The following is a 13,246-nucleotide window of genomic DNA, read 5'->3' as shown; positions in this document are numbered from 1 at the left end:
CACAACAACTATTTTTCCAATTAAGTTTTAAATTATCGTGCTAGTAAACAACATTGGCACACGATTTTTATTTGCCAAAGGATTTTTCTTTTGATGTCACCCTAGTATGCACGAATTTTATCAACACCAGCAATCTGCACGGCAAAGCATGAAATTGAGCTTGAATACAGCAGTATTAGTGGAAGTGAAAAGGATTGATTTCTTATTTGTATTAATGGGCTGCTGCTTTGTAGCTGAATTCCATTCGAACAACAACAAATAAATGAAGAAACAGTGTCAGTGAATGGTAGAAGAAAAAACACTAATCTAACCGGTTTGAGGTTTCCCGCGGTTCAGTGTGTTACCTTCACACACCGTGTCATGCGCTGCACATGCTTGCAGGGAGAGAAAAAAAAGCGCACAGCTAAAGCCCAACTAACACACCCCTTGAAGCTTAAACGCGGTCAATGCAACGTATTTTTATTGAGTATTCGGTGAGCTTTCTTCGTCGGCTTTTAGTAAACATTGCAATGCATGTATGAGATTGAAAATAATTTTTAAATTATATGTTTATTTTTTTATAAATTTTTTTACATCTTCAAAGAAATTGCAGAAATATAAAACTCATTTTTGCCAATCTGCTTTGAAAAGAAATTTTGCTGGGAACTTGATTCAAACCTTAACTTTTTTGCACTCGTCGTATTTATCCAGCTCGGTAGCCTCGTTGTTGTACGATTCGTGCTGAAGAATCATTGTTTTGAAACTTGTAGCACAAAAACTATTTTATTGGTTTAATTTTAATTTAAAATAAAAAAAATCAATTTATTCGCTCTACAGCATTGCCTTGGCGTTCTCGATTGCGAGATTCCTACTCGAAACTAGGTGTCCGAAGGCTTGATTGTTGAGGCAATTGCTAACCTATTTTTACACCTAAGCTTCCATCCATCCCGGGATTCGAACTGAAGACCTTTGGATTGTTAGTCCAACTACCTACCAGCGACTCCACCGAGACAGGACCCAGGGAGATGACTCCTACACCTGGACTGAGCTAACGACCTAACCTCTAGGTTAGACCGGGGCCAACATTTACTTCCCAATCCGACGGAAGGCGTGGTCAGTAGAGGTGGGCAAAAAAAAGAGCGAGCCGCTCAAAGAGCCGATTCTCCGAAAAGAGCGAATGAACCGTGGCTCACAAAAAAAGAACCGCGGTTCTTTTTTAAACTTCGGTCTTTTGAAAGAACCGGCCCAAGATGGCATGATTTTTGATATAAATATAATTTATTGAATTTCCAAAAAATGTAGCATTAAATTTGTTTTTGAGAATTGAAAACCCTTCAAAATTGGGCTGAAAAATCAAAGGGCAAAAAAATATTTTTCCAAAAAACATTAAAATTTCCATGAAAATTGAAGTCTAATCAACTGAAAACCATCTAAAATGCATTCTTCTGCATTGAGAATCATATTAAGCATGTTTTTTTGCGGTGCTGTACATTGGAATTTCATAAAAATTCAAAACAATTTTAAACAAGCGTTTAAAAATGTTTTGAATTTTTCTGAAAATCCAATGTACAGCACCGTAAAAAAATATATTTTTCGAAAAAAATAAAATTTTCGTCAATACTCAGATATTTTGGAAACTAATGATGGCAAAACAACTGGACAGGTGTATAATGCATTCTAAAACACTTTTTTATGAAAATGTTGAAACCAGGGCTCGTTATTTAAATTTTTATACTTTTTTATTTTTTTGCCCAATTCTTGCAGAAAAAAACGCAATTTTTAAATTAATAGCAATTTTTTCTAGATTTAAGTTTGGATGCGATTCAATTACTCGAATATTTAGGTTCGAGTAGAAATCTTGACATAGAAACCGCCAAGACCCATGGTTTTCAAGGACATCTTCTCGTTTTCAGTTTTAAAATTTTTTTATAAAATAATTTGTAAAAGTCCAGTGTGAAATAACTTATAAAATCACACGACTCTTAAAAAAAAAAACATTTTCATAAAAATTGTGAAAAAGAGCGAAAGAGCCGTCCAAAAGAGCGGCTCTTTTTTATGAGCGAACGAAAATGAGCGGCTCCTAAAAAAGAGCGGTTTTGCCCACCTCTAGTGGTCAGACAAATCTCGTCTCGGAAAATGCCACCGGGACCTTCTGGGATCGAACCCAGCCCGACTGGATGAAAGGCAACCATGCTTACCCCTACACCACGAGTCCCGGCAGTAAAAAAAAATGCGATTTAAAAATATAATGTTAACTCATGCGTCAAACGTATAAGTTTACATTTCTTTTGAGCAGGTACGTGCTCCCCAAATCGTTGCATAATCCAACCTGTTCACCACATCGGTGGTGCAGAACAAAATAAATAAACACGGGGTAAAATTGAGCGAGTACCACTTTCAATTGTTGCCGTACAAAATTAGCGCCGTTCAAAACATGCTTTAGGTAATTGTATGCCGCTCCGGAAATTTCAAAATAACGAAAGTATCTCATTTTACGCGCATAGTACCTGCATAACTACTATAGCCACCGGCACTGACCGCTAAAGTGGCTTTGGCTGGGGTGAAACAAGTGTAAAACCTCAGCAATTAAATTGATTTGTTTTGTATTACACTATCGACATGTGTGTAAGTGTGTGCATGTATCTAATTTCAAAACCTGTAGTGCTAATGAACATGTCATTATTCAACAAGAAGCCGAGAAGTTTGTCCAAGCTCAGAGGTCTGTTGCAACGGTAGGCACTTTCAATTTCGATGCAATTAGGTACAGTACATAATACATATTGAGGTGCTCTAGCCAGCATAAAACTTGTGCAAATAGTGGTCATTGACTATTTATATGAACAACAATATTTATTGTTTCTGATGTTTTAAATTCTATGAAATCTGTCAATGTGATGTTGCACGTGTTAAAATAAGACAGTGTTTTCGTTGTTGTCAAATCTGCAATAAAATCGCTTATGCGGGCACTGAAGTGGTTGTTGAACAGCGAATCTTCCGGTCTTTACGGATAAGATCTAATTGAAGTGATTTTCAATTACCCGCAACCGATGTATGTTGTTTGCGCTCATCTCTCTTCTGTGCGCCGCGCCCAGAACAATTATTATCCATTCAGTTTGAACACAGTTTCTTCTGTTGGATCAGTTAGTCACAATTCTGCTCGTCAATTCATTCATTCTGTTTCAAAAGAGAGTGTCCTAGAAATTTCGTACTCGACTCCGGGTACTGTGATCACTGCTTTATAACCTTTTTACGTTAAAATTCCTTGACATAAATACCTCGTTGCTATAAAAGGGTTTAAGCTGCATGGGGTAATGTTTCGGTTACAACTATTTAATATTTGTTTTTTTCTTCTTTCCTCTATTCACAGGGCGAGCGAACATCATGGGATTATAACACCGTGACATTGTCCCGGGTGCCGGGGTACGGCTTTGGTATAGCCGTGTCCGGTGGAAGGGACAATCCGCATTTTGCCAACGGTGACCCGTCGATAGCGGTGAGCGATGTGCTCAAACATGGTCCGGCCGAGGGCAACTGCAGTGAGTATTGAACCACTCTTTTTTTTGCTGTCTTTGGAATGTGTCGGGAAGCTGAAAGAAACCATTCACCCCCTTTTTCCTGTAGAGTCAACGATCGAATTATCTCGGTCAACGGAATCTCGTTGGAGAACGTCGAGTACGCGACGGCCGTACAAGTGCTGCGGGACAGTGGAAATACGGTGACGTTGGTAGTAAAGCGTCGCGTCCCAAACCACGCTCTGATGCAACCCACGGGAAGTAACGCTCTGGCGGGCGGTGTGGGAGTCAATTCACACCAGCACCAACATAGTATCAGCTCAACCGGGCTCGGGCTGGGCGCATTAGTGAATAATGGATCTCAACAGCAAATCAAAGTGATTGTTACAAAAGCGAGCAAAAAAGATGATTTCGGCATCGTTTTAGGATGTAGGCTATTTATTAAGGTGAGCTGGTGCATGCAGTCAGATAAACTGGGTTTGTATTTTAATATTATTGCAACGACTTGCTCATTTTCTAGGAAATTTCGTCAAAGACAAAAGATCAGCTAGCCGCAAATGGCTACTCCCTACAGGAAGGTGACCTTGTAACAAGGATACATAATACCAACTGCAATGATTCTATGAGCTTGAAAGAAGCCAAAAAAGATCATTGACGGGTGCAAAGAACGATTGACATTGGCCGTACTACGTGATTCTACCAATGCCACGTTGAACGCTGGTCTGGGCAATGGTACCAGCTCTGGCATGCAGTCACCCGTGTATTCCCATACGGCGCAGGTTTCCAACTGCAGTAATATGGATGAAAATTATCTGAATGGAAGCGGTGGAATATACTCTGGTCAAAATTTGTATGTGCAGCCACCGACGCGACCATCCGCCATGAGTACGTTACTAGTAGACGATAAAAGCAACCTCACACCACGAGGGAGATCGAGAGGCCCACTAACAGATATTTCTTTACAACAATTAGACCGACCCAGTACACCTCAGGGAGCGTCGAGTAGCAGAGACGAAGGAGCAGGACTTAATGGAAGTGGTCACATACGGTCACGGAGCACCGTAGATGAACCACCACGACCACCACCTCCACGGGGAGAGGACTTTTACAGCACGCGACGTCCACTGCATGACGAAAAACCGACTTCGGAGCCACGATACATCACATTCCAGAAAGAGGGTTCCGTCGGCATCCGGTTAACCGGCGGCAATGAAGTGGGCATCTTTGTCACGGCAGTACAACAAAACAGTCCCGCAGCGGCGCAAGGACTCGTCCCTGGTGATAAAATATTGAAAGTTAACGATATGGACATGAACGGAGTTACCAGAGAGGAAGCAGTACTGTTTCTACTCAGTCTACAAGATCGTATCGATCTGATCGTGCAGTATTGCAAAGAAGAATACGACAACATTACCGCACAGCAGCGAGGAGATTCATTCCACATCAAAACTCATTTCCACTGCGAAAATCCATCGAAAGGAGAACTATCGTTCAAAGCCGGCGACGTCTTCCGAGTGATTGATACATTGTACAACGGAGTAGTGGGAGCTTGGCAAGTATTACGTATTGGCCATGGTCATCAGGAGCTGCAACGAGGGGTCATACCTAACAAAGCACGTGCCGAAGAGTTGGCCACGGCACAGTTCAATGCAACGAAGAAGGAAATGAACGCCTCCGAGTCGCGCGTCAGCTTTTTTCGCAGGAAGCGTTCAACGCACCGAAGGTCGAAATCGTTGTCCAGAGAAAACTGGGACGATGTCGTATTTTCTGACTCAATCTCCAAATTCCCTGCCTACGAACGAGTTGTTCTGCGACATCCAGGATTCGTGCGTCCCGTCGTCCTATTCGGCCCAGTTTCCGACATTGCTCGGGAGCGACTAGTAAAGGACTTCTCGGACAAATATACGGCCCCGTTGCAAGACGACGACAAGGGATCCAAGTGTGGCGGAATAGTGAGACTATCAAACATTCGCGATATCATGGATCGGGGCAAACATGCCTTACTCGACATCACACCGAACGCAGTCGATCGACTCAACTATGCACAATTCTATCCAATCGTAATCTTCCTGAAAGCCGACACGAAGCACAGTGTCAAGCAGTTGCGGCAAGGACTTCCAAAATCCCAGCACAAGAGTAGTAAAAAGCTCTTTGAACAGTGTCAAAAACTTGAGCGCGTTTGGTCGCATGTGTTCAGCGCAACCATCAGTCTTAACGATCCGGATACGTGGTACCGCAAGTTGAGGGACTTTATCGACCAGCAGCAAAGTGGAGCCGTTTGGATGTCCGAGACGAAGGTAATTTCGTTTGTCAGATTATTGTATTTTGCATTTGGTAGATGGTCAATGTTTTGTAGATGTTAGATGTTGATGGTAAAACTAATGGAATAAAATTAAAAACAGTGACTTTTTGTTTTGATGGTATAAATTTATTATTAATTAATTTTATTCTGTTAGCAAAATGCAAAGAAGAAAGCCTTTACTAGAACTCGGTGTCGGTGCAAACAATAACTGTTTCCTTCATTGTTTGGCTCTTATCATGTCCCATTTAGCGGGTGGAATTCACGTCGGACATTTTTCTTCCCTATCTGCAACCACCTTGTCCGCTATCATGCTGTGTGCCTCCTCCAAATAGATATGTTAACCACCCACGTTTTCCCTATCGCTATTCAATGCCCGTCGGCTGGCCATCTTCGTCTCACCAGCATCAATTACACTCTGTGCCTATCCCAACCGTACCAACTGCTGTACAGCAGCGTTCATCATTAAACTATCCTCAACCAAACCACAATAGCGATCCCAAATCTCACGTTAATCTAAACAATCATTATCCATTAATACCCATTCAAAATCAAGCCAATCATTCAAATTCGATGCCAAGGCTTATCAATCCAACGAGACCGCAATCATCTCTTAGCTTATACACTTCATTCGGAAAATCCTCAACGCCAAGCTTCGACAAATTGTCCGACATCGACAATGGAGTCCGAATTGAACATGCAACTCCTTATTTCAACTACTCTCCTGTTAACAACAATGGTCTAAACGACAGGAACCAGCCAACTTCCGTTGTAAATGATACTAACAATAGTGAGCACGTTCGCAGCTGTCGAATTACTGATACTAACCACATTAATATTATTAACACCAAACCTAAACAGTCTAACGGCATTGTGCATGACAAACATAACATAACTTACATCGACAATTAGTGTTCTCGATAAACTAATACTTTATGTTGCCTGTGTTTGTCAAATTGTAAAAACAATACTCAGTGTAGTGCATGTGTTACTAACTACTGAAGTATTTTTTGTGTATTTAAAGAAAGTCTGTTACAAACGAGTTTTGTTAAGAGAGTCTAACAGTGTGATTTTTCTCTGTTTTATTTTCATATATCGTCCCCGCTTCCAAACAAAAAATAAAAACAAAATACCACTAATAAATATTGAAACAACACAACATGCGTGTCATGCGTAACATGATCGCCGTCATCCTGCTCATGATCATCTGAACATTGCTAAAATGATCATCACCATTTATCAACCATCAACCCAACACCCGTGTCGTGTGTGTTCATTCTCCCGTATTTCGCTTGTGAGCAGCCAGTAGAGTCCTTGTCCGACGATTTCCTTTTCCCCATGACCACCTCCCGACTATCTTATGCCTCGAGTCCGGAATCGGACCTGGAACTGAGCCCGGGACCATCGGCATCATTATCATTGGGCAACTTACCGCAATTGGTGAAGTCAAGCTCTGACCCTTCGATCGCCACTAATCAGGATAACTTGGATAGGGATAGAGAACTCGGTGATGGAATGCCACCACCATACACGGTAAGCTAACCGCATCCCTTTTCTATTTATTTGTTTTTTGAACAAATTTAAGTCGTACAAGTGAAAGGTCAAACAATGATTTTTGAGTTGAGGTGCTTTTCTGTTTAACTAGAAATACTGATTATACTCAAGAATAATGTAAGGGTATATACATGAAAACTGAATTATTGTTTGTCTTTTCACTCAATAAATAACTAATTTAATATCTAAACCATACTTGTGTCGTTCACTGAAAGTTCGAAAAAAAAACAAAAAGGTTCGTGTCTTATTCAGAGTATTTTTAATTTAGTCTCCGACTGTAACTACTGTTCAATCATGATCGTAAGAGCGGTTAAATTTTTCCTTTCTTTTTTGTCAATTGCAGTGCTGAACCTAGCTTAAATCCCGAATATGAGCTCAGTTTGCTGAAATATGAAATAGCCCCAAGCCAATTTTAGATTGATACGTTTTTGTGTTGGAAAAAAAAGACTTTGGCTACCGTCATCAGGAGTGACATTGGGTGGGGGTGATATTGGGTCATACAAAAATGCTGAAATTTGTATGACCCAATCTCACCCCCCAGACCCAATTTCACTCCTGAGTCCTGATGACGGTATCTCAAAGGCGTGTTTGCTTACAATACATGACTTTTGGTGCCTTCTGAAGCTCTTTATAAATACACGGAAAAAAAAGTGTTCCGGAAATCATGCAAATCGTACCATGAAATCGTGAATATCGCGATTTTTGCTTTACGAATTTTTGAACTATGCATATTGGGCACGAATTATCCAGGAATCGTGAATAAATATGCATGACTTTCCATGGCCGATTTCACTCGTAAACGTGAATAATGTTCATGATTTCATGAAATAGATGAATGTAGTCGTGAAAAATATTCACGATTTTATGAATAAAAATTCATGATTACGGTCGAAAAAATATACATCGTGAAAAAAAATTCATGATTTCATGCATAAAATTCATGAAATCGTGAATTTTTATGCATGAATTCGTGCACAAAATTCATGAGTTCTGGAATATTTTTATGATTTATTTTTGAAGGCGTAAAAAATTCGAGATATCATGTATAAACTTCATGAAATCATGCATAAATTTCATGAATTCGTGATTTTTTTTTATGAATTCATGAATTTAATTCACGTTTACGAGTATATTCGGGCATGTCTAATCATGCAAATTTATTCACGGCTACTGGTTTATTCGTGCCCAATATGCATAGTTCAAAAATTCGTAAAGTAAAACTCATAATATTCACGATTTCATGGTACGATTTTCACAATTTCCGAATTACTTTTCTGTTCATTTACCATATTGTTCCACTGGGTGAAAATATCGGAATTGACAAGGAACCCTGTTTTGTGAAAAAACGGAGGACATTTTATGTATTGCCAATGTACTCTGGCCCCACCTGGCCACTTTGGAACTGGTCACCGGTTACCGGTGGTCACTGGGGATAATTTGGAATGTGCAAGGAACCCTGTCATGTGACATATCAAAATTCATGAAATTCAAATCTTTGGCCATTTTAAGTGATGCCAACGTACTCTGGCCCCACTTGGCCACTTTGGAACCGGTCACCGCTTACCGGTGGTCACTGGGGACATTTTGGAATGTGCAAGGAACCCTGTCTTGTGACATATCAAAATTCATGAAATTTAAAACTGTGGCCATTGTATGTGATGCCAATGTACTCTGGCCCCACTTGGCCACTTTGGAACCGGTCACCGGTTACCGGTGGTCACTGGGGACATTTTGGAATGTGCAAGGAACCCTGTCTTGTGATATATCAAAATTCATGAAATTTAAAACTGTGGCCATTGTATGTGATGCCAATGTACTCTGGCCCCACTTGGCCACTTTGGAACCGGTCACCGGTTACCGGTGGTCACTAGGGACATTTTGGAATGTGCAAGGAACCCTGTCTTGTGACATATCAAAATTCATGAAATTTAAAACTGTGGCCATTGTATGTGATGCCAATGTACTCTGGCCCCACTTGGCCACTTTGGAACCGGTCACCGGTTACCGGTGGTCACTAGGGACATTTTGGAATGTGCAAGGAACCCTGTCTTGTAACATATCAAAATTCATGAATTTTAAAACTGTGGCCATTGTATGTGATGCCAATGTACTCTGGCCCCACTTGGCCACTTTGGAACCGGTCACCGGTTACCGGTGGTCACTAGGGACATTTTGGAATGTGCAAGGAACCCTGTCTTGTGACATATCAAAATTCATGAAATTTAAAACTGTGGCCATTGTATGTGATGCCAATGTACTCTGGCCCCACTTGGCCACTTTGGAACCGGTCATCGGTTACCGGTGGTCACTGGGGACATTTTGGAATGTGCAAGGAACCCTGTCTTGTGACATATCAAAATTCATGAAATTTAAAACTGTGGCCATTGTATGTGATGCCAATGTACTCTGGCCCCACTTGGCCACTTTGGAACCGGTCACCGGTTACCGGTGTTCACTGGGGACATTTTGGAATGTGCAAGGAACCCTGTCATGTGACATATCAAAATTCATGAAATTCAAATCTTTGGCCATTTTAAGTGATGCCAACGTACTCTGGCCCCACTTGGCCACTTTGGAACCGGTCACCACTTACCGGTGGTCACTGGGGACATTTTGGAATGTGCAAGGAACCCTGTCTTGTGACATATCAAAATTCATGAAATTTAAAACTGTGGCCATTGTATGTGATGCCAATGTACTCTGGCCCCACTTGGCCACTTTGGAACCGGTCACCGGTTACCGGTGGTCACTGGGGACATTTTGGAATGTGCAAGGAACCCTGTCTTGTGACATATCAAAATTCATGAAATTTAAAACTGTGGCTCCATCTGGCCATCTTGGAACTGATTACCGGTCACTGCGGAAGAATTCTAAATTTACAAAGGTCCCAGTTATGTGATGTTCAAAAATGCCTTAAATAAATGAAAAATACAATCATAACTTTAGTAAAACCAACATTCAAAACTTGACATGAGCATTTCGGAAACGTTAATTGGGTACCGATCGTTTCTTTACAAAAATACAACAAAAACTTTAATTAAATACAAAAAGACCTAAGGGATTTCATGTGCAGTCCAGACTCGATTGTCTGATTGTCTGAGTGCATACTAGAATAATCGATAATTCGTATAATTAAGCCATTATTTTTTTGTCTCATTAAGAACTCCAGTTACAATAAAGTGATTAATTACAATAATGGGATTTTTTTTTGTTAATGCAGATGATCAAACACTTTAATTTGACGAAAATAGATTCATAAAGAGTTGAATTGAAAATTTGAAAAATAAAAAAAAACACCGAAATAAAATACTCAACATACTCAACAAATCTTAAAATCTTAAAATACTTCAAAAACTCAAACTATTCAAAATAGGCAAAATAAATAAAATACTTCAAAAACTCAAAATATTTGAAATACGCAAAATACATAAAATAAATAAAATGCTCAAAATGCTTAAAAAACTAAAAAAAAACTTTTTTGTATACTTTATTAAAGAGTTTTTAAGCCGAAAACTGGTTCCACTCTTAACTTAAAATAATTAAAATACTTGATAACCTTAAAATACTTAAAATACTAAAAATACTAGAAATATTTAAAATACTTATAATACTTACAATACTTAAAAAACTAGAAATACTTAAAATACTTAAAATACTTAAAATACTTAAGAACTTGAAATACTTAAAATACTTAAAATACTTAAAATACTTAAAATACTTAAAATACTTAAAATACTTAAATACTTAAAATACTTAAAATACTTAAAAAACTTAAAATACTTAAAATACTTAAAATGCTTAAAATACTTAAAATACTTAAAATACTTGAAATACTTAAAATACTTAAAATACTTAAAATACTTAAAATACTTAAAATACTTAAAATACTTAAAATACTTAAAATACTTAAAATACTTAAAAAACTTAAAATACTTAAAATACTTAAAATACTTAAAATACTTAAAATACTTAAAATACTTATTATACTAAAATCACTTGAAAAACTTAAAATACTTAAAATACTTAAAATACTTAAAAAACTTAAAATACTTTAAATACTTAAAATACTTAAAATTCTTAAAATACTTAAAATACTTAAAATACTTAAAATACTTAAAATACTTAAAATACTTAAAATACTTAAAATACTTAAAATACTTAAAAAACTTAAAATACTTGAAATACTTAAAATACTTAAAATACTTAAAATACTTAAAATACTTAAAATACTTAAAATACTTAAAATACTTAAAATACATAAAATATTTATAATACTAAAATCACTTAAAAAACTTAAAAAACTTAAAATACTTAAAATACATAAAATACTTAAAATACTTAAAATACTTAAAATACTTAAAATACTTAAAATACTTAAAATACTTAAAATACTTAAAATACTTAAAATACTTAAAATACTTAAAATACTTAAAATACTTAAAATACTTAAAATACTTAATGTTCGGACGGTGTAGAAATAATCCAACGAAATTTTGTGAATCAGCCGCTTCGCAGCAGATCAAACTGTTGAATATATTTAAGGACAGTTTTTAGTATGTTTGTATATGTACATGTATGTGTGTGTGTGTGTGTTTCCTTACATTTTTTAGTTTGATCCTTTCCGGAAATCCTTTCCTGCTCCTTGTAACCGTCCTATCCACAATCCTATCCAAATTCATCATTTTAATCTTTTAAATCTATCGTGCACTTTTTGTTCAGTGTAACTTACAAGTTCAATTGAAATTCCCTGCTGACTCCGCCGGAATCCAATTCTGCCTTGCCGTCTGTGTGTCGTTCTTGACCGTAATCTAGCGGCCCTCTGTTGTTCCCTCGGAACGTTTTCTAGTCGCGCAACCGTACTACTAGGATTAGGATATATTTTAACTATGTTTTGTTTGCTTTTTGCTTTTTGTTTACCAGTCTTGCGTTCGATCGTGATTGTACCTCCTCGTTTGTGATCGTCCACTTCGTGTTGCATGCACGCCGGATTCAATCCATAAATCGCAAAAAAAAGCGCACTTTTCAACACTTCTCACTATCTTCCTATCTTCTAGCTGCACGTAAACTTTTTCCACTTTCCTCTAACTTCTTGTCAACGTTTGTTTACGTTGCTTTTTGCGCTCTTTCTCCTCGCTCTCTCTCACTCTTTCTCCCTAGCTCTCATTCTCTCTCTCGTGACAGTTGTCAACGCGTTGCGTTGACACGATTTGCGGCGTTGCTGCGACCGTGTCTGTGCCGCCGTGACTTATGTCGACCTGGTGGCAGTGTTGTCGGAACATTCCCCGGCCCGTAACCCGGTCCGGGAGTCCGCTTCCGGTTTAGGGTTACCTACTCGCATCTCCGACACTGCCAGCTTCGCCACCGCTCGTTTGCACCAGCCGCTTTCGGTGCGCACCCACGCCTTGCTCACCCGCTCGTCCTTGCATACGATCGATTCGTCCACGGGGCCCCGAATCCAGCACTTCCGTTCGTTGCCCTCCATGGTATCTCGCGATGTCGTCTTCCCGAACCTCGTCCGCCTCGGCAGGTTCTCGTCATTCCGTCGTTTCCATGTTACGCCGGCCAGCTGTTTGGGACGCTGGTACGTGTCCCGTAGAGCCACCGTCGGATGCGGCGACGGAAGAGCCCCGCCCGGTTGGTTTGGTGAAGCATATCGCTGAAAAGAGTTGGGAAAATCGGTTCAGCCTCGCCCGACTGCTGCAACAAGTACGCAAGCGGACGTGCGTTCTCCGCTTCGTCGGTGGCAGTCTTCGGGATCTCGTCCATGAGTCGCCGTCCATCGTCCAGCGCCATGAGCGCTTCACTGACCGATCGCATCAGTCGCTCCCAAGCATCTCCCAAGTGAGATGACAGGGGAGGATTGACCGACCACGTCGTCCGCACCCACGTCAGCTGAGCCGCG

General features: G+C 39.4%; 1 protein-coding gene across 1 annotated transcript in view; it reads left to right on the top strand.

Annotated features, from left to right (window-relative positions):
• Window positions 1-13,246, top strand: part of LOC6038954 (tight junction protein ZO-1) — a 46,717-nt gene that overhangs the window by 18,127 nt on the left and 15,344 nt on the right. The window contains 5 exon segments of the mRNA XM_038264889.1: window positions 3,347-3,519; window positions 3,601-3,937; window positions 4,012-4,131; window positions 4,133-5,788; window positions 7,093-7,323. Of these exon segments, the coding sequence (XP_038120817.1) occupies window positions 3,347-3,519; window positions 3,601-3,937; window positions 4,012-4,131; window positions 4,133-5,788; window positions 7,093-7,323 (2,517 nt within the window).

The sequence above is a fragment of the Culex quinquefasciatus genome, chromosome 3, assembly GCF_015732765.1.
Source record: "Culex quinquefasciatus strain JHB chromosome 3, VPISU_Cqui_1.0_pri_paternal, whole genome shotgun sequence".
Taxonomy (NCBI): Eukaryota; Metazoa; Arthropoda; class Insecta; order Diptera; family Culicidae; genus Culex; species Culex quinquefasciatus.
Note: the sequence above shows the minus strand (reverse complement) of the source record. Positions and strands in the feature narration are given on the sequence as shown.